Source organism: Spodoptera frugiperda, chromosome 6 (assembly GCF_023101765.2).
Source record: "Spodoptera frugiperda isolate SF20-4 chromosome 6, AGI-APGP_CSIRO_Sfru_2.0, whole genome shotgun sequence".
In the NCBI taxonomy this organism is placed as follows: domain Eukaryota; kingdom Metazoa; phylum Arthropoda; class Insecta; order Lepidoptera; family Noctuidae; genus Spodoptera; species Spodoptera frugiperda.
The window spans coordinates 6,564,645-6,592,282 of record NC_064217.1 but is presented as its reverse complement, the minus strand read 5'-3'; the positions used below and the strand labels follow the sequence as shown (position 1 = coordinate 6,592,282).

The 27,638-nt window shown below is 39.3% G+C and overlaps 2 protein-coding genes and 1 long non-coding RNA gene across 6 annotated transcripts; 1 reads left to right on the top strand and 2 right to left on the bottom strand.

Annotated features, from left to right (window-relative positions):
• Positions 1–2,005: 2,005 nt before the first annotated feature.
• On the bottom strand, positions 2,006–15,751 carry LOC118267602 (chymotrypsin-1-like). 4 transcript variants are annotated; one of them, XM_050694437.1, is made up of 6 exons: positions 15,508–15,751; positions 14,810–15,086; positions 13,662–13,760; positions 13,266–13,471; positions 12,477–12,537; positions 2,006–2,279 (listed from the first exon to the last, which is right to left on the bottom strand). In XM_050694437.1, exons 1-6 carry the CDS (start codon positions 15,712–15,714, stop codon positions 2,227–2,229), a joined length of 903 nt encoding a protein of 300 aa, XP_050550394.1. In that variant the 5' UTR covers positions 15,715–15,751; the 3' UTR covers positions 2,006–2,226. The 4 variants fall into 4 exon arrangements, with proteins under 4 accessions (XP_050550394.1, XP_050550398.1, XP_050550395.1 ...); XM_050694441.1 differs by lacking the exon at positions 12,477–12,537 and adding an exon at positions 4,733–4,894 and having other exon boundaries at positions 2,006–2,337; positions 13,428–13,471; XM_050694438.1 differs by lacking the exon at positions 12,477–12,537 and having other exon boundaries at positions 2,006–2,337.
• LOC126910785 (uncharacterized) lies at positions 5,697–15,086 on the top strand. Its single transcript, XR_007705378.1, has 2 exons — positions 5,697–5,812; positions 14,934–15,086. It is a non-coding gene; the product is annotated as an uncharacterized LOC126910785 (long non-coding RNA).
• A 6,474-nt stretch (positions 15,752–22,225) lies between the features above and the next one.
• Positions 22,226–24,641, bottom strand: LOC118267716 (collagenase-like). The gene is made up of 5 exons (XM_050694496.1): positions 24,484–24,641; positions 23,716–23,992; positions 23,399–23,500; positions 22,863–23,062; positions 22,226–22,548 (listed from the first exon to the last, which is right to left on the bottom strand). The coding sequence occupies exons 1-5, from the start codon at positions 24,559–24,561 to the stop codon at positions 22,444–22,446; spliced, it is 762 nt and encodes a 253-aa protein (XP_050550453.1). The 5' UTR covers positions 24,562–24,641; the 3' UTR covers positions 22,226–22,443.
• Between the last annotated feature and the right edge of the window lie 2,997 nt (positions 24,642–27,638).

The following is a 27,638-nucleotide window of genomic DNA, read 5'->3' as shown; positions in this document are numbered from 1 at the left end:
AAAATAATCGGATACTTTTTTTTAAAACGGAATTTTATGCGAAGAGTTTTTATGCGTGGAGTTTTATAGCAAGTTGCTGTCATGCGGTTCATACGGGATACGGGTCATGTCGATGTTATAAATAAAAAATGCCTTAGTTTATTATTGTGGAGGGTAACGAATGTGCATGAAAACTTTTCGCTTCAAACATGCGTTTTTGTTTCATTGGCCCGAAGTATATTACATTGAAAATAAGATTACAAGCCTCGTAAATAACTTAGCACCATTATGTAAATAAATAAAAACTTCCCTACGCAATGTCTGAATAGAAGCCAAACAAGTTTCTTTGCATAATTTTCTAAGAACAAATGCATAGATATAAAACCAATAAAACGAATAAACATGCAAATATTAATTCACGTGAACAATATGATGAATGATCGCGATACGGATTGGTTACACAAGCTCCAATACAAAGCTAGCTAATTAATTAAACCACACAACAATGTGCAGATACTAAATCAGTCATTAACATTAACATCTAACATGTGTATGTAGCTCTATCTGTCAGTGACTGCTTGTCTGTCCACATTTTTGCTCCTGTTGCTCTGAAGTTGGTGCTGAAAGTAGCTATCTATATACGATATCTTTAATTAATTAATTAATTATGATTATAATTAAATATATGTAATTAATATAATAAATTAATTCCCTGAGGGTCTCAGGGCGGGAGGATTGTGAAATATCGACTCTCACGATTCGAGATGTAAGACATTACACCACATTTTTAATAAATAAATTAATTAATATAATAAATAAATTAATTGATATTAATTATATCAATTAATTTAGCACATGGTTTATAGATCGCACATTCCCAATTAGGTCAAAGAAAATTTCTGTCGATACCTGGTCGCTAGTAACGCATCTGTATCCGACAATTATTGGGAGAGTAAAACGAAAATGTGATGTGATGGATTTAAATTAATTGACCAAATTTTAATGAGACCAATGCAAGCAGAGTTGCGAGCAATCGCTAGTTTACAACATAGTTAATATCTAGATTACACATACATCGAAACAATACCAAGAATATCAATCATTAGTATCAACCATTGACATTCAATTAGTAATATCAATTAAGTGTTACGAGTCAATAAATCTTGCTTTTACGTTACACATATTTGTAAAGGCACTCCTAGTCTTATGATTAAGTGTTTAGATTGATACAATGTCCTAATACGATTGAATGATAGGAATCCTTTTTGGAAGAAATTAGTAGGTGTAGTGTAATTTAAAAAATACATTTGTTTTTTAAATTCATGTGAGTAAATATACACTGAATTTATAGCTCTGAAGTTTCTGCTGAAATTAGCTTATACGATTCCTTTAATTAGGTTCACTCCTTATTACATGGGACTTATAACACAAATAGTGAAAAGTGGGTGTACATTGTATAGCGGCATTACGTGCTGTATTGTGCACCTCTGCCTACCCCTTCGGGGATAAAAGGCGTGACGTTGCGTTTTTTAATTAATCAATCTTTACTTTTGCCATAACAACATTGTAACCTTGATTTACCATTTTCAGTAAACAATTGCTGCACACTTTATTAAAAATGCAAGTAAAACCGGCTAAGATTGAAAGCGATAAAGGTTGAACTTGTATATCATAATAATTATGAATTGAGAAACAAGGCACCAGTGCCCAATTTTTATAACTGCTACTATAGAACTGTATAGAAAAATGAACAGTAGTACCAACAGATTTTTTAATAATGGCGTTTTTAAAAATTAATATGTCAGTTACAAAATTCTGTGGCAATTGTCAATAACTTAAATTATTAATTTAAGCAGTGTTAGATTTCAGTAGTTTAAACGATAAATGAAATCCAATCTTTAAAAAATAACACATTATTACGTACGATTCTACTTCACTTACATACTCACCATGCATCCAAATATATGTACATACATTGAAAGTCAAATAAAGGAATGTAATAAATAAAAATAAATGAAAAATAAAATTCGTTTTAAATGTTCTTGCTGATTTATTATTATAATATGCTTTTTTCGTTCTTGTATTACGTATATATAGGTAATTCTCGTGAGACATAAAGAATTGATTATTATGTTTAACCACTCACTCGCGTAGACTGTGACACTCCCAATGTGACTTGAAACTAGTTGAGTTACCTCGGGAAATAGTTACGCATGTAAGCCGTTACACATAATAATTCAAATGACATTAGTACAAATGCTGTTTGATGAAATTCATGAAACTGGTGACTCGGCTGTAACCTGCAGGTGCACCTGATTCACATGGTAAATCTATACGCCCGAAGGAGGTGATACCAATCTGGAACAATAATTTTCTAAAATAAATTGTTGTTGATCTTTATTTCTCAACCTAAACTTTTATTGGCATGATTGTTTAATATGTTTAGTTTAAGGTCTTAGCTGTCGTATTAGGGTGAACCTTATAATGAGAATTCAAGGTGATTTTAAATCCGGAGGTGACCGAGGCAGAAATGAGAGCGGCGGTGCGCCGGATGGGCGCTAAGAATACCGCCCCAGGACCCGATGGCCTGCATGGCAAGACGTGGGTCTGCGGACTCTCCGTCCGCATACCGGCCCATTGTGCTGCTCGACGAGGTGAGAAAAGTCTTCGAAAGGATAATTTCGAACCGCCTCGTCGCGCACTTGTCGGAACTTGGGCGGGACCTCGCGGATGGCCAGTTCGGTTTCCGCAGAGGGCGCTCCACGGTGGATGCCATCATGCGCGTACGAGACCTCACGACGGGGACTGCAGTGTCCAGGGGTAAGGTCGTTGAGGCAGTGTCTTTGGACATCGCCAACGCCTTTAACTCTCTACCCTGGAGCTGCCCACCTTCGTCGTGTAATCGAGGCTTACCTGTCGGACAGGTACGTGACGTACCCCGGTCACCAGGGCGAGTGGAACCGGCGAGAGATGTCGCGCGGTGTTCCACAGGGTTCGGTTTTAGGGCCGCTCCTGTGGAACATCGGTTACGACTGGGTGCTGCGCACCGACCTCCCGAACGGCGTCAGCGTAGTCTGTTACGCCGACGACACGCTGGTGCTAGCGCACGGGAGGTCGCACCAGGCGGCGGCCAATCTAATGGCGAGAGCGGTTGAGACGGTCGTTGCAAGGATCCGGCAATTGGGACTCGAGGTGGCGCTCCACAAGTCCGAGGCCATGTGCTTTCATGGCCGCGGGAACGCGCCACCTCCGGATGGGTCCCAAATAACGGCAGGAGGAGTTTCCATCGGCGTCGAGACGACGATGAAGTATCTAGGACTCGTCCTCGACAGTCGATGGAACTTCGTGGAGCACTTCCGACGTTTGGCTCCTAAGTTGGTACGGACGGGGGCTGCGCTTAAGCGGCTCCTGCCCAACCTCAGGGGGCCAAATGCCTCCTGCCGGAGGTTGTACGCGGGGATCGTGCGGTCCATGGCCCTCTACGGCGCTCCTCTACGCGTGTGGGCGCCGAACCTGATGCGGCGGCCAGCTCATGGCCATTCGGGTGATCCGCAGATATCGCACGATCTCCGTAGAGGCGGCTAACCTCCTTTCCGGACTACCGCCATGGGATTTGGAGGCGAAGGTGCTCGTGCGCGTCTTTAGTTTGCGCGCCGACGCGCGTCGCCGGGGCGAAACTCCACTGCCGCGCCAGATAAGTGCGTGGCGGGACGAGCTCCGACGCGATCTCTTGGCGGAATGGCAGCAACGACTGTCGCAACCGAGGGCTGGGCTCACTGTCATTGCAGCGGTAAGTCCTCTCTTTGAGGAGTGGTTTGAGAGGCGCCACGGCGTCCTCACCTACCGCCTGACGCAGGTTCTTACCGGACATGGGAGTTTCGGTAGGTTCCTGTTTCTGATTGGGCGGGAGGAAACGCCCGGGTGTCATCACTGCGAGGACCGCCCGGAGGACACGGTGGAGCATACGGTCGTGGAATGCCCTGCATGGGCTGAGCACCGCCGTGTCCTCAGGGATGTGGTCGGCGACGGTGACCTCTCGCGTCCGGCATTGGTACAAGCCATGGTGCGGAGCGAGGGGGAATGGGATGCCGTCTCCTCCTTCTGCGAAGCAGTCATGCTAGCTAAGGAGGAGGCGGGGCGCGTGAGAGAACAATCCTCCGTCGGCGTCGGCGTCGGGGATCGCGAGACGATCTCCGGCCACCGTAAGTGCGGGCCTGCGGACGGCGAGCAAGGGTAGCTCACCGCCCGAACAGAACCAGACCCGTGTGTGCGGCGCGTCGCGTTCCGCGCGCGCCTCAAAGAGCCATCAGACCACCACAGATGGGGCCCAGTAGGGCTGATGCCTGATCCGGAGCTGCGGACTACCTAGCGGGCTTACCGGGGCTCCGGTTCGAAAAGCAGGAGTAGGAACGGGGTGGTTTTTAGTCAGTAAGAGTCTGACACTCCCTCTCGCCTCGCCCAAGGCGAGAGAAGTCATCGAATGATTTTCCCCCTCAAAAAAAAAAAAGGTGATTTTAAATAAATAAATAAAATGTAGGAAATATCTATCTATCAAATAACCTCTTTTTGATGAGGGGATGGGTGGATCGCTGTCGATATAATGTGGATAATGGAAATATTCAGGCTTTCTAAATTATACAAGGCCCTTGTTTATATTATTTAGAAGTGCACTATTGCACAATATAAAAGAATAAGTGGATTTGTGTATTAAAAATTACTCAAAGGATAATTTATAAGTGCAACAATCACTGACCAAGACTGGGTGTCTATTGCTGTCATAGATGAAGAGAGGTCCACCGGAGTCTCCATTACAAACACCGACACTTCCTGCAATGCCAATCCCACTAGTGCAGATTGTGTTTGGCGTCACAAAGTTAATATTATAGCTGGCCGCGCATTGCGCGTTGTCGATCACCTGCAACTCGACGTGACTTAACACGGTTGCAGCAAGAGGTTGTTCTGAAATGCAACTTATTTCATTTAAAAACTATCAACCTATTATGTAAATTATACAACAGTTAAAATTCATAATATTTCAAAAAAAATAATATAAAAACAAACTAATATAGAAATATTGAATAAGCCACGATAATACAGTAAGAGAGAGAAGATAGTGTTTTGCTATTCAAATAAAAAACTAGAACTCACTGGAGGTGGTGTTTCCAAAGCCAACAGCCACGGCCATGTATCCCGCAAATGTGTTTGTTTGCTCATAATTAGTTGGTAATCTTATCGGGTGTACAAGATCTTAAATAATAAAAACAAACACCTTAAACGAAAATTAAAACAATACAAAAAAGGTTTAATGGAAAATTAAGTATATAAACTTACTTAACTTTAGTTAAAGGTCATTTTATATTTTTATTATAATTTAGTCGGGAAAATGCGACAAACATAAATAAAAAAAAACTATCATCGAAAGTTAATTATTTCAATTGCCGGAGTTTACGTAAACTACTCAGTAGGCTGCGCGACGTATATTAGCATTAGTAGCTAAGGAAGGAGGAGGCGGGCCGCGTGAGGAAACGAACCTCTTAACGCCCCAGCCGACGCGAGAGACACTCCGGGCGTCGTCGGGGATCGTGTAGCGATCTCCAGCCACCGTAAGTGCGAGTCTGCGGACGGCGAGCAAGAGTAGCTCGCCAATTTAAACCGTTGTAAAAATTTGTATGTGTAACGATAATTATTATAAAATTGGAGTTTACTCACTTGTAAATCGAACGTTCTGTGGCAAGTATAATATAGCGACGTCATTTGTAAAGAACTTCGGGTCATAATAGGGGTGTACTTGGATATGTCTAGTGACATGACGGTCACCGCCTTGGTAGAGCAGGTTAGAGCCTAAAACCACTTCAAACTTCGAGGCACGATCAACGCCATCAAAATAGCAGTGTGCAGCAGTCACCACTCGATTAGAAGACAACAGTGAAGAACCGCAAAATGAGTCCATTGTTGGTTTACCGATTAACGAGATGATTAAGCCAGCCTGTGTATAGAAGAATTCAGTTACAGATCTTGAAAATCTAAAGCTTTAATAAAACGACCAACATTTCATTTTCCTTAAACCTCTAAGCAATGAATTAAGCCTAAACAAAAATATGAATCATTTTGATAAATCTCTGAATGAAAAGTACTAGATGATTACTAAAATTATAGGCAATATCAATTTTATTTTTCAATGAAACAAGCCCCTCCCAAACCCGTTGCAACACTTGTAAGCCACGACGAAAGAATACAGAAAATAAAAAATAATACAGAAAAGAAGAAGAAGAAAGATACACGAAGTTAGATACACGAAACACTGATGTCTAAAATATCAATCAGTTGCACTGTCCAAATATGTCGCCGTCAACAATATAGATCATTGCTCAAAAGTACATACGAAAAAAGGATAAGGGTGAGGTGCTCTCTCTCCACCGATGATTCTACTCTCGATATTTATAGTTCCATCAGCTTGCATTGCTTCTTCCAGTTCCTTGATCTTCTTTGCAGCAGGAATACCGACGGCATCGTGATAGTTGGCCTCTACTTCCAAGAAAGCAAACACGTTAATCAGAAAGAAACCAAAGAATATTGCAATAGTCTTCATTATTTACTCGTGTAAAGACTAAGTAATGTTAAATTTACAGACATATTAGTTGTATTTATATCGATTCATAATGAAACATAAAGCCATTAGTAAAAGAGCGACTTTTAATCTTGTGACACGACTTGTCTACGACTAGTTAAGGCTTACTCTACGCCTTTACTACAATGGAAGAAAAAAGCTGACAGTGCGGCCCTGTTTTTCAAAATCTATTGGGTTTAAAATAGACTTATTTGTCGGGATTAATTACACTAGGCTTTAATTATGTTATCGGAAATGATATTATTTTGATTCCAGCTCTTGTATCTACTTGCACCCGGTAGGGCTAATGCGAAAAGCAGGAGTAGGAACGGGGTGGTTTGAAGTCAGTCAGAGTCTGACACTCCCTCTCGCCTCGTCATTGGATGTTTTCCTCCCTCAAAAAAAGCTTTAAACAATTTTTCAGAGTTATTAATATTTTTAAAATATTGCGACTGTGGCCATAATCTTTTATAATATAGGTGGTGGTGTAAAAAGACTTAGCTATGTACGAAACATTTTCACATTTATGGAGAAAATTTGCAGTATGCTCATTAATTATCTATGTGATAAGATAGCGCTAAAAATTGTTGGTCATAAAAAGAATGTGTAGAAATTATAAGGAATGGGCGAAAGGTATGAAGGAATGGATTAATGTCAATAAAAAGTTGAAGGACGAAACTATGTCGATACATACCTTCCCTATTTGTCCTAGAACGGTGTGCCACGTTCATTACCTTGATACCAGTCAATATTATATTGTCATCTCTGAAATTGATGATTAGATAGGTAGATAGAGATTATAAATTTTATATGATCCGATAATGTGTTGGACAAAGATTTTTTAATAGAAATAAATTATTGCATGGTAACCAGTTTGGATTTACAAGGGGTCGTTCAACAACTGATGCCTTCTTGTTGTTAAACTTCTTAATCACATATATGACGCGTGGGAGGATTCAGGCGACGCATTGGGTATTTTTGTGACTTATCCAAGGCGTTCGATTGTGTCCTTCATGAAACACTGGTCAGGAAGCTATCCCATTATGGAATGCGGGGCAACCCTCTGGACCTACTTATCTCTTACTTGAGTAATAGAATTCAGAGAGTCGAGATTAACGGAAAAATTTCTACCGGGTCTGTTGTTAGGATGGGTGTTCCGCAGGGGTCAATTCTCGGTCCGTTTTTATTTCTTATATATATTAATGACTTACCTTGTAAAGGATAACCATGAGATAGTACTGTTTGCTGATGATACCTCTTTATTATTTAAACTCAAACGTGTACAATTAGTCAGTGATCATGTTAATAGTGCTCTCTCAAAAATAGTACGCTGGTTTACCGCCAATAACTTGTTAATTAATGAATCAAAAACTAAATGCATTAAATTTACAACACCAAATGTTAGACTTGTCAAAACCAGCGTGCTAATCAAGGGCGAGGAGTTGGACCCTGTAGTTTCACTGTATTTATAGATATAACTTAGACGCTTTTTTTTTTTTTTCAGGGGCGAAAATCATCCAATTACTTCTCTCGCCAGGGCAAAGCGAGAGGGAGTGTCAGACTCTTACTGACTAAAAACCACCCCGTTCCTACTCCTGCTTGTCGAGCCGGAGCCCCGGTAAACCCGCTAGGTAGTCCGCAGCTCCGGATTAAGCATCAGCCCTACTGGGCCCCATCTGTGGTGGTCTGATGGCTCTTTGAGGCGCGCGCGGAACGCAACGCGCCGCACGCACGGGTCTGGTTCTGGTCGGGCGGCGAGCTACCCTTGCTCGCCGTCCGCAGACCCGCACTTACGGTGGCCGGAGATCGTCACGCGATCCCCGACGCCCGGAGTGTCTTTCGCGTCGGCTAGGGCGTGAGGAAGTTCGTTCCCTCACGCGTCCCGCCTCCTCCTTAGCTAGCATAACTGCTTCGCAGAAGGAGGAGACGGCATCCCAGTCCCCCTCGCTCCGCAACATGGTCTGAACCAAAGCCGGACGCGAGAGGTCGCCGTCGCCCATCACTTCCCTGAGGGCACGGCGGTGCCCAGCCCACGCAGGGCAGACCGCAACCGTGTGTTCCACCGTGTCCTCCGGGCGGTCCTCGCAGTGATGATACCCGGGCGTTTCCTCCCGCCCAATCAGAAACTCCCAAGTCCCGTAAGCACCTGCATCAGGCGGTAGGTGAGGACGCCATGGCGCCTCTCTAGCCACTCCTCAAAGAGGGGACTTATCGCTGCAATGACAGCGAGCCCAGCCCTCGGTTGCGACAGTCGTTGCTGCCAATCCGCCATGAGATCGCGCCGGAGCTCGTCCCGCCACGCACTAATCTGGCGCGGCAGCGGAGTTTCGACGCGCGTCGGCGCGCAGACTAAAGACGCGCGCGAGCACTTTCGCCTCCAAATCCCACGGCGGTAATCCGGCAAGGAGGTTCGCCGCCTCCCCGGAGATCGTGCGATATCCACGGATCACTCGGATGGCCATGACCCTCTGGGACGTGAGCAGCGTCCGAGTTGGCCGCCGCATCAGGTTCGGCGCCCACACAGGGGCGCCGTAGAGGGCCATGGACCGCACGACCCCCGCATACAACCTCCGGCAGGAGGCATTTGGCCCCCGAGGTTGGGCAGGAGCCGCTTAAGCGCAGCCCCCGTCCGTTCCAACTTAGGAGCCAAACGTCGGAAATGCTCCACGAAGTTCCATCGACTGTCGAGGACGAGTCCTAGGTACTTCATCGTCGTCTCGACGCCGATGGTAACCCCTCCTGCCGTTATTTGGGACCCACCTGGAGGTGGCGCGTTCCCGCGACCATGAAAGCACATGGCCTCAGACTTGTGGAGCGCCACCTCGAGTCCCAATTGCCGGATCCTTGCAACGACTATCGCAACCGCTGTCGTCATTAAATTGGCCGCCGCCTGGTGCGACCTCCCGTGCGCTAGCACCAGCGTGTCGTCGGCGTAGCAGATTACGCTGACGCCGTTCGGGAGGTCGGTGCGCAACACCCAGTCGTAACCGATGTTCCACAGGAGCGGCCCCAAAACCGAACCCTGTGGAACACCGCGCGACATTTCTCGCCTGTTCCACTCGCCCTGGTGACCGGGGAACGTAACATACCTGTCTGACAGGTAGGCCTCGATTACACGACGGAGGTAGGTAGGCACCCGGTGGTACCGAAGTGCCCCTAGTATGCAGCTCCAGGGTAGGGAGTTAAAGGCGTTGGCGATGTCTAGAGACACCGCCACGACGACCTTACCCCTGGACACTGCAGTCCCCGTCGTGAGGTCCCTTACGCGCATGATGGCGTCCACCGTAGAGCGCCCTCTGCGGAAGCCGAACTGGCCATCCGCGAGGTCCGGCCCAAATTCGGACAAGTGCGCGACGAGGCGGTTCGAAATGATCCTTTCGCAGACTGTTCCCACCTCGTCGAGCAGCACAATGGGCCGGTACGCGGACGGAGAGTCCGCAGGGCGCCCTGGTTTCTTCACGAGGACCAGTTTTCCCGTCTTCCACTGAAGTGGAAACTGGCCCCTCTCCAAACATGCGCTGTAGAGACCTATTAATCGAGGCCCGAGAGCCTCCGAGGCCAGGACCCACGCCTTGCCATGCAGGCCATCGGGTCCTGGGGCGGTGTTCTTGGCGCCCATCCGGCGCACCGCCGCTCTCAGTTCTGCCTCGGTCACCTCCGGAACGATGTCGTCGTCGTCGTCGCTGTGGCCCGCATTGGGCACCGCAGGGGGCGGAGTCATGGATGGAGGGTGAAGCCCCTCCGTAGTCGGGGGAACAAGGCGCCGACCACTTCCTCCACGACCTCTGGCCGGAGACTCTGTGTCAGTGGGGGAGCCCAAGTGCGGAGCTTATCACGCACCATCCGATAGGGGCGCCCCCACGGGTCTCTGTTCAGAGTCTCCAGCATCTCCCGACGGGCTTATTACTTAGACGCTAAGCTACAGTGGACGCCACATATAGATGAGTTGTCGAAAAGGATCAGCTCAGCAACATATGCCGTTAAAAAAAAATTAACTGATGTAAATACAGTGCGTCTAGTATACTTTAGTTATTTCCATAGTGTCATGTCATATGGTATTCTCCTGTGAGGGAATGCTGCTGACATTCGATCAGTTTATAATCTTAGTCCGAGGCATTCTCTCAGGGAACTATTTAAAGAAATTAATATAATCAGTGTTGCTTCTTAATATATCTATGAAAATGTAGTGTATGCTCATAAAAACATTAAATTATTTTAAAAGTACAGTGATATACACAATATCAACATTAGAAATAAAAATAAATGTTGTTCCTACAACTAGACTTAAGAAAATAAGCGGTTCGTTTAGATGTCAATGTATACGGTTTTACAATAAAGTTCCCAGCCATATTCAAAGTTTAAACCTAAATAGATTTTAAAATGTTATTAAAGAAAAGCTTTGGAGTAAAGCTTTTTATAAAATAAAAAACTACTTGGATAGTCAGAGGGCCTACTCCGGTTCTCGAATCCGAAGTTTCGTTTAATTTTCGGACGTAGGGTTTATTGATTTACTAATGAAATTACTTAAAATAACGTTTTATTTTTAATTTCAAATCAAAACCTATTTATTTATCTTCATTTCATTCGTTTATTTTTGTTCACAAAGGTTCGCAGTAAATGGAAATGTAGTATTTGCGAAGTTTCGAACGAATGGGAACGGGCTTGGGAATGAACTGCTATAATGTCCACATAGGTCTTGTTGACATGTTTGTAACATATAGTTACATTTTTTATACAATTTGACATTAACATAACTCGACATTTCTTTTATATATTTTTTTCTTTTTTATTTTTATATTTCCTTTTAAAATTGTTAGTTTGAGGACCGTGTGAGACTTTGGCTAGTCATTTTATTTTTAGTTAATTATATTCCTGTAGGGAGGTCTTTGCCCTGCAGTGGGACGACCATGGTTGAAAATAAATAAATAATATTCTGACAGTTTGAGCATTTGTGTGGCCTACCCAAATGTTCTTTTGGTTGGTATTGTTCGTTGTCGGATCATTCAGAAACAGCCGTCAGCTGAGCTAATTGTAAACTGATACATGCGTGCTGCCATCTGAACAGGTCCGCTTAAACTGTTGTGGTTCTTTCCTTAAAATACCACTACAGAATCAACTTGCACGGTTCTCCGACACTTTTAATTGATTTTGTCTGGACTTTAAAAGAGACTAACCTCTAAGTTTGTTTCGTCATTTCTTTTCAGAGTAGTCCGATAGGAAATGTCGGCCTCATCTAGTTGTTTAAGAGATTGACGTGTAAAAGAGTTACATTGTAACCTATTTGCAAAATAAATATAATTTATCATTTAATGTGAAAACGCCCTTAACGTGATGAAACCGGTTGCGCCGTGCGGGAATCGAACCCACTATGATGTGCGGCAGCCAGTTGCCCAGCTAACGCGCCAACCGTGCATTCAAAAAAGTGTTTGTATGATCATGCGAACTAAACGTGTACACGAAATTCTAGTTCGATCGGTTGAAGATCTACTTCAAAAGCTAGTTTCAAGATTCCACTTCACTCACATCCATTCATTCATACATACATATGTATCAACATATTTGATAGCGTGCATACATTAAAAGATAAATAAAGGAATGTAATAAATAAAAATAATAATCGTTTTAAATGTTCTTGCTGATTTATTATTATAATATGCTTTTTTCGTTCTTGTATTACGTATATATAGGTAATTCTCGTGAGACATAAAGAATTGATTATTATGTTTAACCGCTCACTCGCGTAGACTGTGACACTCCCAATGTGACTTGAAACTAGTTGAGTTACCTCGGGAAATAGTTACGCATGTAAGCCGTTACACAAAATAATTCAAATGACATTAGTACAAATGCTGTTTGATGAAATTCATGAAACTGGTGACTCGGCTGTAACCTGAAGGTGTCCCTGGTACACATGGTACTGTTTCGTTACGCACGAAGGAGGTGATACCAATCTGGAACAATAATTTTCTAAAATAAATGGTTGTTGATTTTTATTTCAATTCTGATTCTTATCTGATTTTTATTATTATATATTTCTGATTTTTATTGCCATGACTGTTTTTTTTTTATTTAGTTATTGTATTTTTGATATTGTTAGTATATAGGTGAAATTATTATAATATGTTTAGTTTAAGGTCTTAAGTGTCGCATTAGGGTAAACCCTGTAATGATAAATTAAGGTGATTTTAAATAAATAAATAAAATGAAGGAAATATCTATCTATCAAAATACGACCTCTTTATGGGAGTATGGGGGGATTTTTAGAAGTGCACTATTGCACAATATAAAGAATCCCACAAAAACATTTCATGTTATATGTTGCCAAGACGAGACCATATAGCTCGCACTGTCAAAAAGTAATCAGATCTAGTGTGGAGCCAAGTTTGTAGGCGTGCAAACCGTGGATGTAACTAGCGAGTCGGCCGCACGGAAAGAGTTTAAAAGATTGAATAGACTTTTAAGCTCAAGCCCATATGAGGAATAGCAAAAAAGTCCGTGCGGCCTACTCGCCAGTCAATACGACGAACCGCTTCGAGAAAAGGTAGGTAGTGCCCTCGCGCTTCGCTTGCCTCGTCTTGGCGGGGGAATAAGTGTATTTGTGATAAGTGAATTTGTGTATTATTGTCAAGAAACCACTCAAAGGATTATTATAAGTGCAACAATTTTTACTATCACTGACCAAGACTGGGTCTCTATTGCTGTCCAAGACGAAGAGAGGTCCACCGGAGTCTCCACTACAAACACCGACACTTCCTGCGACACCAATCCCACTAGTGCAGATTGTGTTTGGCGTCACAAGGTAAATATTATAGCTGGCCGCGCATTGCGCGTTGTCGATCACCTGCAACTCGACGTGACTCAACACACTTGCAGGAGAAGGTTGTTCTGAAATGCAACTTATTTTATTTAAAAACTATCAACCTATTATGTAAATTATACAACAGTTAAAATTCGTAATACATATTTCCAAAAAAAATATAAAAAAAACTAATACAGAAATATTGAATAAGTCACAATAATACAGTTAGAGAGAGAAGATAGTGTTTTGCTATTCAAATAAAAAACTACAACTCACCGGAGCTGGTTTTTCCAAAGCCAACAGCCACGGCCATGTATCCCTCAAATGTGTTTGTTTGCTCATAATTAGTTGGTAATCTTATCGGGTGTACAAGATCTTAAATAATAAAAACAAACACCTTAAACTAAAATTATAACAATACAAAAAAGGTTCAATGGAAAATTTAACTTTAGTTATAGGTCATTTTATATTTTTATTATAATTTAGTCGGGAAAATGCGACAAACATAAATAAAAAAAAACTATCATCGAAAGTTAATTATTTCAATTGCCGGAGTTTACGTAAACTACTCAGTAGGCTGCGCGACGTATATTAGCTAAGCAAGGAGGAGGCGGGGCGCGTGAGGAAATGAACCTGCTTAAGCCTAACGCCCCACCCGACGCGAGAAACAAGGGTAGAGCAAGGGTAGCTCGCTGCCCGACCAGAACCAGATCCGTGCCTGCGGCGCGTCGCGGCCGTCGGGCCCAATAGGGCTGATACCTAATCTGGAGCTGCGGACTACCTAGCGGGTTTACCGGGGCTCCGGCTCGACAAGCAGGGGCCTTAGTCTGCTATAACAATTGTGTCAGAATGGTCGATCACTGAGCAGTGCAAGAGGGACGGAGCTATGTAGGTTGTATAGCTCGGACATCCCTCTAGCGCACTGCTCAATGATCGACCATTCTGACACAATTGTAACGGGGTGGTTTTTACTCAGTAAGAGTCTGACACTCCCTTTCGCCTTGCCCTGGCGAGAGAAGTCATTGGATGATTTTCCCCATTAAAAAAAAGGCTGCCCGACGTCGCCGCGCCGCGTCTGCGCACTCTGTTCATGATGAAGAGTACCTCTCTCTGACTCGAAACTAGTAAAGCTTTTCTCCATTAACTAGCTACTTCCGCGCGGTTTCACCCGCTCTGCTTGGTTCCTATTGGTCATAGCGTGATGTTTTATAGCTTATAGCCTTCCTCGATAAATGCACTATTTAACACAAAAAGAATTATTCAAATCGGACCAGTAGTTCCGGAGATTAGCGCGTTCAAACAAACAAACAAACAAACACACAATCAAACAAACAAACTCTTCAGCTTTATAATATTAGTATAGATTTAAACCGTTGCAAAAATTAGTATATCTTACGATTATTATGAAATTGCAGTTTACTCACTTGTAAATCGAACGTTCTGTGGCAAGTATAATATAGCGACGTCATTTGTAAGGAACTTCGGGTCATAATAGGGGTGTACTTGGACATGTCTAGTGACATGTCGGTCACCGCCTTGGTAGAGCAGGTTAGAGCCTAAAACCACTTCAAACTTCGAGGCACGATTGACGCCATCAAAATAGCAGTGTGCAGCAGTTACCACTCGATTAGAAGACAACAGTGAAGAACCGCAGACTGAATAATTTAGTGGTTTACCGATTAACGAGATGATTAAGCCAGCCTGTGTATAGAAGAATTCAGTTACAGATCTTGAAAATCTAAAGCTTTAATAAAACGATGAACATTTCCTTTTCCTTGAACCTCTAAGTAATGAATTAAACCTAGGTAAGTAAAAATATGATTAACAAATCCCGATATAAGATACATTGGGAATCATCTTGATTAATATCTGAATGAAAAGTACTAGATGATTACCAAAATTAAAGACAATATCAATTTTATTTTTCAATGAAACAAGCCACGTTGCTACACTTGTAAGCCACGACGAAAGAATACAGAAAATAAAAAATAATACAGAAAAGAAGAAGAAGAAAGATACACGAAGTTAGATACACGAAACACTGATGTCTAAAATATCAATCAGTTGCACTGTCCAAATATGTCGCCGTCAACAATATAGATCATTGCTCAAAAATACATACGAAAAAAGGATAAGGGTGAGGTGCTTTCTCTCCACCGATGATTCTACTCTCGATATTTATAGTTCCATCAGCTTGCATTGCTTCTTCCAGTTCCTTGATCTTCTTTGCAGCAGGAATACCGACGGCATCGTGATAGTTGGCCTCTACTTCCAAGAAAACAAACACGTCAACCAGAAAGAAACCAAAGAATATTGTAATAGTCTTCATTATTTACTCGTGTAAAGACTAAGTAATGTTAAATTTACGGACATATTAGTTGTATTTATATCGATTCGTAATGAAACATAAAGCCATTAGTAAACGAGCGACTTTTAATCTTGTGACACGACTTGTCTGCGACTAGTTAAGGCTCTACTCTACGCCTCTACTACAATGGAAGAAAAAAGCTGACAGTGCGGCCCTGTAAGTTTTAAAATAGACGTATTTATCGGGACTAATTAAACTGGTATTTAATTGTGTTATAGAAATGATATTATTTTGATTCCAGCACTTGTATCTACTAAGGCTGATGCCGATCCTCAGCTGCGGACTGCCTAGCGGGGCCCCGGTTCGAAAAGCAGAAGTAGGAACGGGGTGGTTTTAAGTCAGTAAGAGCCTCACACTCCCTCTCGCCTCGCCCAAGGCCAGAGTAGTCATTATAATAATACCTTACATTTAGATTAAAATTGTTCAACGGGCCTCTGCGAGTTGGCTTTGGCCCCTCGTACGCCTTCCAAAGGTCCGGGACCCTGTGGTCCCGTGATTATGTAAAGAACATACATAATAATAGTCATTTGATGTTATCCCCCCCTCAAAAAATGTTAATAAATGTTTTCAGTGTTATATTTTTAAAATCCCTAATTAATTATCATCATAGTTCTAATATTGCGACTGTGGCCATAATCTTTTATATTATAGGTGGTGGTGTAAACAGACTTAGCTATGTACGAAACATTTTCACATTTATGGAGAAAATTTGCAGTATGCTCATTAATTATTTACGTGATAAGATAGCGGTAATAGTCCAGTCAAATAAGGTTAAATTAGGTAAGAATCTCGGAATGCGAGATACCCAGCTGTAATTTTGTATATACTTGTATATTGACCCCCTAAAACTTGTCTCAAAACCTACATATGGTAGGGTGTAAGCAACCCTTAAAATTCCGGGTCAAAGGGCCCAAAAAAAGATTTTTGCGGTTTTTTCGAAATATCTCATTGCCTATGGGTTTTTGGTAATTGTATTCAATAGCAATATTGTAGCATACAAAATTCTCTACAACTTTTGTACAAACTTTTTTTATACGGTGAACCGTTTTCGAGATAGAGGGCGGAGAGCGCGCGGTCACTGCATCTCTTCAAAAAAATTTTTTTTCGTCTCACCTATCCGTGATGGTTGTCTATGGATAGGACATTAAAAAATACGTCATGGTTCCTAAAACCATTTTTCGTCAAAATCAATCGTTTGAATGATAGACGCTTCCAAAGTGGAAAAATGAGGTCAACAGAATGTGTCCTGCCCTCTAACTTTTAAAATAAGTGAGTAAGAAATCTAAATAAAATATATGCTGTAGATTTTAATGGAAACTTTCAATGAAAATTGGTTTGAACGAGATATCATTATTAGTTATTAAGAATTGATTAAAAGAATTGAGAAAGTGGAACATTAAGTGTTTTTTTATTAAAAATTTATCAATTCTTAAAAACTAATTATAATATCTCGTTCAAACCAATTTTCGTTGAAAGTTTTCATTAAAATCTACAGCATATATTTTTTTTAGTTTTCTTACTAACTTATTTTAAAAGTTAGGGGGCAGGACACATTCGATAGACCTCATTTTTCCACTTTGGAAACGTCTATCTTTCAAACGATTGATTTTGACGAAAAATGGTTTTAGGATCCATGACGTATTTTTTTATGTCCTATCCATAGACAACCATCACGGATAGGTTAGACGAAAAAAATTTTTTTGACGAGATGCAGTGACCGCGCGCTCTCCGCCCTCTATCTCGAAAACGGTTCACCGTATAAAAAAAGTTTACACAAAAGTTGTAGATAATTTTGTATGCTACAATATTGCTATTGAATGGAATTACCAAAAACCCATAGGAAATGAGATATTTCGAAAAAACCGCAAAAAAACGATTTTTGGGCCCTTTGACCCTGAATTTTAAGGGTTGCTTACACCCTACCATATGTAGGTTTTGAGACAAGTTTTAGGGGGTCAATATACAAGTATATACAAAATTACAGCTGGGTATCTCGCATTCCGAGGTGAATTCCTAAATTGACTGGACTATAATAATTATTGGTCATAAAAAGAATGTGTAGAAATTATAAAGAATGGGCGAAAGGTATGAAGGAATGGATTAATGTCAATAAAAAATTGAAGGACGAAACTATGTCGATACATACCTTCCCTATTTGTCCTAGAACGGTGTGCCACGTTCATTACCTTGATACCAGTCAATATTATATGGTCATCTCCGAAATTGATGATTAGATAGGTAGATAGAAATTATAAATTTTATATGATCCGATAATGTGTTGGACAAAGATTTTTTAATAGAAATAAATTATTGCATGGTAACCAGTTTGGATTTACAAGGGGTCGTTCAACAACTGATGTTTCTGACTGTTTAACTTCTTAATCACATATATGACGCGTGGGAGGACTCAGGCGACGCATTAGGTATTTTTTGTGTATTATCCAAAGCGTTCGATTGTGTCCTTCATGAAACACTGGTCAGGAAGCTATCCCATTATGGAATACGGGGCAACTCTCTGGACCTACATATCTCTTACTTGAGTAATAGAATTCAGAGAGTCGAGATTAACGGAAAAATTTCTACCGGGTCTGTTGTTAGGATGGGTGTTCCGCAGGGGTCAATTCTCGGTTCGTTTTTATTTCTTATACAACGTGTAACAAAATACCCATATACATCAAGAAGCCCTGATGAATACAGGTTGAATAGAATCTCTACACAAAGTTTCAGCTTAAAATACGTTTAAAAATTTTTTTGTACCAAATACTTGGTATCGGATGGTTCTTGATTTTAAATCATACAAACATGTCACAACACTACAGGGGTCACTCGCTAATATTACGAAACATTTATTCTGTCAATCTGATCGCCTAGTACCTGTCTACCTAATTTTGAATCACGCGGCGGCGCGATTTGAAAAATTCATAACTTGGTACCATGAAAACATGAGTTTGAAAAACCTTTACCGCATCGTTTGTTATGTTATCTAGAAGCCGTGCAATTGATATGTATACCCCGTTTTTGTTACACGTTGTATATTAATGACTTACCTTGTAAAGGATAACCATGAGAAAGTACTGTTTGCTGATGATACTTCTTTATTATTTAAACTCAAACGTGAACAATTAGTCAGTGATCATGTTAATAGTGCTCTCTCAAAAATAGTACGCTGGTTTACCGCCAATAACTTGTTAATTAATGAATCAAAAACGAAATGCATTAAATTTACAACACCAAATGTTAGACTTGTCAAAACCAGCGTGCTAATCAAGGGCGAGGAGTTGGGCCCTGTAGATTCAACTGTCTTTTTAGATATAAGGGTAGTTCTTCAGAGACAAAATTTTCGATGTCTATGGGAATATTTTTGAAACCAACTAACTAAAAGGCATGTAATATTTTTTTTAGTATAGTTTAGCTATATCAGTTACTAGGACAAATAATATTTTTTAAATAATTCCAGTCTAGGTACAAAATATATTTTTTAAAGCTTGTTCTTCTGATTCATATGGCGTGTCCGTTTGCCATTTTCCGGAACAAAGTAGTCGATTTCGCATTTTCCCTTTGATACTTCAATATAAATTATAATTACATCGAAAGGAGATGAGTTGTCCTCTTCAAAAAAAAAAATATGCATTCGTTATAACTATGTTAGTATGATTATAAATAAATAAATAAGAAGTGTCCGGCGTATAATACTGATTAATATGGCGTAAGCTACGAATGACCATACTTGGTCGGGTATTAATAATGAGAGTCTGGCTTCCTGTGCGGAGGGAAGCCAGGCGTGCAACGGACAAGCTAGGAGGCGGACGTGCGGCTGGTTGGCTTAGATCCAGGTGTTACTAAGGTAAATATCTGATTCATCTGTGTTTGGTTTACATGGCATCCTGATTACAATGCCTATTTTATAAAATTTACTTTACAGTTTTAAAACTTTAATCTATGTTTTGTGTGAAGCTTTTTGGTTATACATTCGTGTAGAAAAATGACAAGAATGAAGTCTGTATATACGATGAGTTATGCATGATTGTAAGCAAAATCCTGATTCATCTGTGCCTGATTCGTATGGTCAAAACCGCATATGAATCATAAAAGTTGCGTTGTCCATTTTTTTACTAGTCTTATTTTTAAATTAACTTAGCTATAAAGGTTATAGCTATAATTTAAAAACTTTTTTTTTGAGGAATGTAATTAATATGAGTCTGAAATTGCTAATCCGCCCTGAGCAAGCGTGATGATGAATGCTCGTGATTTCTCTGTGCGAAAGTACTCGAAAATGGTATTCTAAAAAGAAATTAAAAGAATATGAAATTAAAATAAATACAGAGCTCATTTACATACAATTTTCAATTGTTCAACAGATTCATCTGTAACAATTTCTGTTTCATCTGGGCAGAAAATATTCGAACGTCGATATCTCGAAAACTATTTTTTAAAAACGAGTCCCTCATTCGAATATATGTTATTTGGTATATCTATTTTCATATGAACACGTGTTACAGATCTTAAAGTGGAATTAAATTTTGGCCATATGAATCAGTCGAAGAATCAAATTTCGAAGAACTACCCATAACTTAGCCACATATAGATGAGTTGTCGAAAAGGCTCAGGTCAGCAACATATGCCGTTAAAAATAAAATTAACTGATGTAAATACAGTGCGTCTAGTATACTTTAGTTATTTCCATAGTGTCATGTCATATGGTATTCTCCTGTGAGGGAATGCTGCTGACATTCAGTCTGTCTTTGTGCTGCAGAAGAGAGGCATTCGATCAATTTATAATCTTAGTCCGAGGCATTCTCTCAGGGAACTATTTAAAGAAATTAATATAATCAATGTTGCCTCTTAATATATCTATGAAAATGTAGTGTATGCTGTAAAACCATTAAATTATTTAAAAAGTACAGTGATATACACAATATCAACACTAGAAATAAAAATAAATGTTGTTCCTACAACTAGACTTAAGAAAATAAGCGGTTCGTTTAGATGTCAATGTATACGGTTTTACAATAAAGTTCCCAGCCATATTCAAAGTTTAAACCTAAATAGATTTTAAAATGTTATTAAAGAAAAGCTTTGTAGTAAAGCTTTTTATAAAATAAAAAACTACTTGGATGATAGTCAGGGGGCCTACTCCGGTTCTCGAATCCGAAGTTTCGTTTAATTTTCGGACGTTGGGTTTATTGATTTACTAATGAAATTACTCAAAATAACGTTTTATAAAAATAAAATTTCAAATCAAAACCTATTTATTTATCTTCATTTCATTCGTTTATTTTTGTTCACAAAGGTTCACAGTAAATGGAAATGTAGTATTTGCGAAGTTTCGAACGAATGGGAACGGGCTTGGGAATGAACTGCTATAATGTCCACATAGGTCTTGTTGACATCTTTGTACATGTTTGACTAACGGTTGGTGCGGTGGCTGGGCAACTACTGGTAGCGGGTTCGATTCCCGCACGGAGCAATTTTTGTGTGATCCACAAATTGTGATGTGCATGTAACTTGTATGTTTGTAAACTCTAATGTGAGGCTACGTATTTTTTAAAAAAAAAAAGAAAAAAACATATAGTTACATTTTTTATACAATTTGACATTAACATAACTCGACATTTCTTTTATATATTTTTTTCTTTTTTATTTTTATATTTCCTTTTAAAATTGTTAGTTTGAGGACCGTGTGAGACTTTGGCTAGTCATTTTATTTTTAGCTAATTATATTCCTGTAGGGAGGCCTTTGCCCTGCAGTGGGACGACCATGACTGAAAATAAATAAATAATATTCTGACAGTTCGAGCATTTGTGTGACCTACCCAAATGTTCTTTTGGTTGGTCTTGTTCGTCGGATCATTCAGCAACAGCCGTCAGCTGAGCTAATTGTAAACTGATACATGCGTGCTGCCATCTGAACAGGTCCGCTTAAACTGTTGTGGTTCTTTCCTCAAAAGACCACTACAGAATCAACTTGCACGGTTCTCCGACACTTTTAATTGATTTTGTCTGGACTTTAAAAGAGACTAACCTCTAAGTTTGTTTCGGCATTTCTTTTGAGAGTAGTCCGATAGGAAATGTCGGCCTCATCTAGTTGTTTAAGAGATTGACGTGTAAAAGAGTTACATTGTAACCTATTTGCAAAATAAATATAATTTATCATTTATTTATCATTTAATGTGAAAACGCCCTTAACCGGATGAAACCGGTTGCGCCGTGCGGGAATCGAACCCACTATGATGTGCGGCAGCCAGTTGCCCAGCTAACGCGCCAACCGTGCATTCAAAAAAGTGTTTGTATGATCATGCGAACTAAACTTGTACACGAAATTCTAGTTAAATCGGTTGAAGATCTACTTCAAAAGCTAGTTTCAAGATTCCACTTCACTCACATCCATTCATTCATACATACATATATGTATCAAATATGTATGTACATACATTAAAAGATAAATAAAGGAATGTAATAAATAAAAATAAAATTCGTTTTAAATGTTCTTGCTGATTTATTATTATATGCTTTTTTCGTCCTTGTATTACGTATATATAGGTAATTCTCGTGAGACATAAAGAATTGATTATTATGTTTAACCGCTCACTCGCGTAGACTGTGACACTCCCTATGTGACTTGAAACTAGTTGAGTTACCTCAGGAAATAGATACGCATGTAAGCCGTTACACATAATAATTCAAATGACATTAGTACAAATGCTGTTTGATGAAATCCATGAAACTGGTGACTCGACTGTAACCTGAAGGTTCACCTGATTCACATAATTCAGCCCCGAAGGATGTGATACCAATCTGGAACAATGATTTTCTAAAATAAATCGTTGCTGATTTTTATTTCTAAACCCAAACTTTTAGAGACAGATATTGGAAATATCTGTCTATCAAAGTAGTATTGGAAATACGATGTCTTTTTTATAGGGGGATCGCAGACGTTAGTATACAATGGAAATATTCTGGCTTTATAAATTATACAAGGCCCTTGTTTATATTTTTTAGAAAGGCACTGTGCAATAGCACAATATTTAAAAATAAGTGATTTTGTGTAATACTGTCAAAAAACCACTCAAAGGATTATTATAAGTGCAACAATTTTTACTATCACTGACCAAGACTGGGTGTCTATTGCTGTCCAAGACGAAGAGAGGTCCGCCGGAGTCTCCACTACAAATACCGACACTTCCTGCGACACCAATCCCACTAGTACAGATTGTGTTTGGCAGTATTAAGCCAAAATAGTTGGCGCATTGAGCGTTGTCGATCACCTGCAATTCGACGTGTCTCAACACAGTTATCTCTGTATATTCTTCTGAAACGAAATTTATTTTGTTTAAGAACTATGAACCAATTATGTTAATTATACAACAGTTAACATTCATAAGACAAAAAAGAAATATTGAATACGTAAAGATAATACAGTAAGCGAGAAGGTAGTGTTTTGCTATATTAAAAGAGTAACGATGGAGTTTCTTGCTCGTTCTTCTCCATTCGAAGCTACACTTTGGAACGAGCGCCTAGCTTCACTGACAGACAGACTGACGGACAATTCAATTCGACGTTTCAAAAGTGCCTTATTTAGGATTAATTGAAATAAATGCTTTGACTTTGACTTTGATTAAAATAAAATAATAAAACTAAAACTCACCGAGGTCGTTGGTATATCCAAAGCCAACAGCCACGGCCGTATATCCCTCAAATGTGTTTGTTTGCTCATAATTATTTGGCAATCTTATCGGGTGTACAAGATCTTAAATAATAAAAAACACCTTAAATTAAAATTAAAAAACAAAACAAAAATTGTTTAAAAAAATTAAGTTCTATATTTAATTTTATATTATTTCCATTCCATTAGTCCCTCTGTGACTCGAAACCAGTAGAACATTCTTTATTAATTTGCGTAAGTAAACCGTTGTAAAAATTAGTATGTGTAACTATAATTTTATAAAAATGGAGTTAACTCACTTGTAAATCGAACGTTTTGTGGCAAGTATAATATAGCGACGTCATTTGTAAGGAACTTCGGGTCATAATAGGGGTGTACTTGGACATGTCTAGTGATATGTCGTTCACCGCCTTGGTAGAGCAGGTTAGAGCCTAAAACCACTTCAAACTTCGAGGCACGATCGTCGCCATCAAAATAGCAGTGTGCAGCAGTTACCACTCGATTAGAAGACAACAGTGAAGAACCGCAAAATGACTCCATTGTTGGTTTACCGATTAACGAGATGATTAAGCCAGCCTGTGTATAGAAGAATTCAGTTACAGATCTTGAAAATCTAAAGCTTTAATAAAACGATGAACATTTCCTTTTCCTTGAACCTCTAAGCAATTAATTAAGCCTTCATAAAAATATGATTAACAGATCCCGATATGTGATATTTGGGAATCATTTTGAATGAAAAGTACTAGATGATTACTAAAATTAAAGACAATAACAATTTTATTTTTCAATGAAACAAACCCACTACCCTCTCCCAAACCCGTTGCAACACTTGTAAGCCACGACGAAAGAATACAGAAAATAAAAAATAATACAGAAAAGAAGAAGAAGAAAGATACACGAAGTTAGATACACGAAACACTGATGTCTAAAATATCAATCAGTTGCACTGTCCAAATATGTCGCCGTCAACAATACAGATCATTATTATTAGAACTTATTACGGGATATTTACCATATTTATTAATTTTGATAAGTTATAATACAGATCATTGCTCAAAAGTACATACGAAAAAAGGATAAGGGTGAGGTGCTCTCTCTCCACCGATGATTCTACTCTCGATATTTATAGTTCCATCAGCTTGCATTGCTTCTTCCAGATCCTTGATCTTCTTTGCAGCAGGAATACCGACGGCATCGTGATAGTTAGCCTCTACTTCCAAGAAAACAAACAACCAGAAAGAAACCAAAGAATATTGTAATAGTCTTCATTATTTACTCGTGTAAAGACTAAGTAATGTTAAGTTTACAGACATATTAGTTGTATTTATATCGATTCATAATGAAACATAAAGCCTTTAGTAAACTAGCGACTTTTAATCTTGTGACACGACTTGTCTACGAGTTAAGGTAAAGCCTTGGAAAACACAGTTAATTTCCTTTACTCGTAGACAAGTCGTGTCGCTGCAAAAACGTGGAGTATGTAGTATCATAAAAAAAGCTGACAGTTCGGCAGCTGTTTTTCAATATCTATTGGTAGTATGTAGTATTCAAGGTAAATGTAAGTTTTAAAATATACGTATTTATCGGGACTAATTAAACTGGATTTAATTGTGTTATCAGAAATGTTAAAATAATACATTTTGATGCCAACTCTTATGTTAATAAAAAAAATCAATGTTAGGTATATTTCTAAAGACCTATTTAATTATAATCATAGTTTTGATATTGGAAAAATATTGCGATCATGAGTCGCGACTTTCATAACCTTTTATAATATCGGTGGTGTGCAAAGACTTAGCTATGTACGAAACATTTTCACATTTACGGAGAAAATTTGCAGTATGTTAATTAATTACCTATGTGATAAGATAGCAGTAAAAATCGGTCGTAAAAAGAATGTGTAGAAATTATAAGGAATGGGCGAAAGGTATGAAATAATGTATTAATGTCAATAAAAAGTTAAAGGACGAAAATATGTCGACACATACCTTCCTTATTAGTGCTAGAACGCAGTGGCACGTTTAGTACCTTGATACCAGTCAATATCAATGTATCAGAGGAATTTCCTCCCACGGACCCTCCGATTGTGGAATACCCTGCCGAGATATTTCCTAGGCTTCAAAAAGGGAGTACATACATTTCTTAAGGATTGGCAAAGCGCATGTAATGCCTCAAGTGTTGCAAGTGTTCATAGGCTACAGTAGCCACTTACCATCAAGTGGGCCGTGTACTTTCTTGCTACCGTCCTGGTATAAAAAATATTAACGAATATTGTCATCTCGATAGACTACACATCAATAGATTTTATACATTTTACATGAACGTGAATCCGACATAAAGTCGGATGAAACCGGATTAAGATCTGAGAAAAATTGTAAACTGAAACTACTGCATATTTTTTTCTATTGTCACCTATCCTATGATTGTCAGTGGGTGTTATACATGATAGAGTAAATTGTAGCAAAGCTCGTTACTTTTTAGTTTGTGTAACATACAACTTTTTGACCCACATAATTACCTCTACACACGTAATAATCTGTGACATTGAATTAAACTGGTCAGTAGTAACCGTGGCCGATATTACATTCGTTATTATTCTTATGCGCAATTATTTTATTCTTATGAAATGCCAATTCACGAGTTATGTTTCGATTTTAATTGTTTCTGTCATATCATCTGGTTCTTTTGTGTTTTAATCTTGGTATTTTATACATATAAATAGGGAAATGACTTAATTATGGGCATATTGTTTAAATAAACATACTTATTTTACTAACTTTAATTTTTTTAAGTGTGGCAGAGTCATGCTTCGGCACAAATGGGTCGGCTCGACCGGAGTGATACAACGAGCTTACAGAAAGCCGGCGTGAAACAACGGTTGCGTTGTGTTTCGTTGTGTGAGTGAGATTACCGGAGACGATTGCTTACCATCTGTTATTTATTAACTAATTGAGAAATACTCTACTAGTTTCAAGTCACAACGAAATTCTTACCACAGAATACCACACACGTCGTCGTCTGACACACGTCGTGTTGTTGACGTCGCGCAGCCAAATTAATTTCTAATTTAGTATGTTTGACTCCAGATAGTTTTTACACAAAAACAATAACTATATTGAAAACCTTTTAGTTCACATTGTAAAACCAGTGTTAGGTATCGGCATACTCGATTTACATTAAAAAAAGCCGTAACTACCACATGTCTGGTTTACCATTCAATTTCACAATACAGTTTTTCACACCGCACTCTGAATAAAATTCCCCTGAATTTTTCATACACTTTATTTATTCCCGTTTCCACCCGTACTGTGATGAAAATACTGTGAATATTTTATAATTTGTTATTGTCGGAATTTGTCAGTTTTCGGAATGAAATGTTTGCGTATTTTCTGGTCGAATCAAGGGAGTTTAATGGACCTTTATTCAATACTGGTTGATTGTTATTGTCGTTGATAATGATTATTTTATGCGTAAGTGATAAAAAGTTATTTAGTGATTTATAATTTGACAGAAGTCACGAAAAACGGTATATCTTTGAGGATAGCGCAAGCACCTAGCTTCACTGACAGACAGACTAACGGACAATTCAGTTTGACGTTTCAACAGTGCCTAATTGAGAATTAATTTATACTAGTGGTCGCCTAGTGGTTGAAATTCAACCATATACGATTTAATTTACAATACCACTTAACATACGTTCAAGGATAATTTTTATTTAACTCAAACTCAAACAAACTCTTTTATAAAACTCTATTCATATGCGACGTCAATATCATCGCAATGTCTATCGATTTTGACGTTTTGTCAAATACGATCAGATACTATGCATGTGTGTGTAATGTTTTATTTATTAATTTAATGTACTTTATAACCATTATTTTTGAAAAATATTAGCGTCCTGCACTTCTCCTACACATAAACTATAAGTGTACCAAATTTTATGCTCCTACGTCCGCGCAATTTTCGTAAAAAGCGGTCCAAAGTTTTTGCATCACGTATTAATATATAGATAACTTTGCTTTAAGTGGCGGCTTTGACTTTGACTTTGAATGCAATCAATTCCGTGTGTCTGACAAATGCAGCTAATTTGCAATTTAAAGTGCAATTCGCTTGATATCTTGTCGAAATTATGAGAAGGTCGTTGAATTCGAGAGCTAGTTTTAAATTCAATCAATCGCGATTGAACCCACACGATCTATTTTAAGACTTAGTATTTTATTAT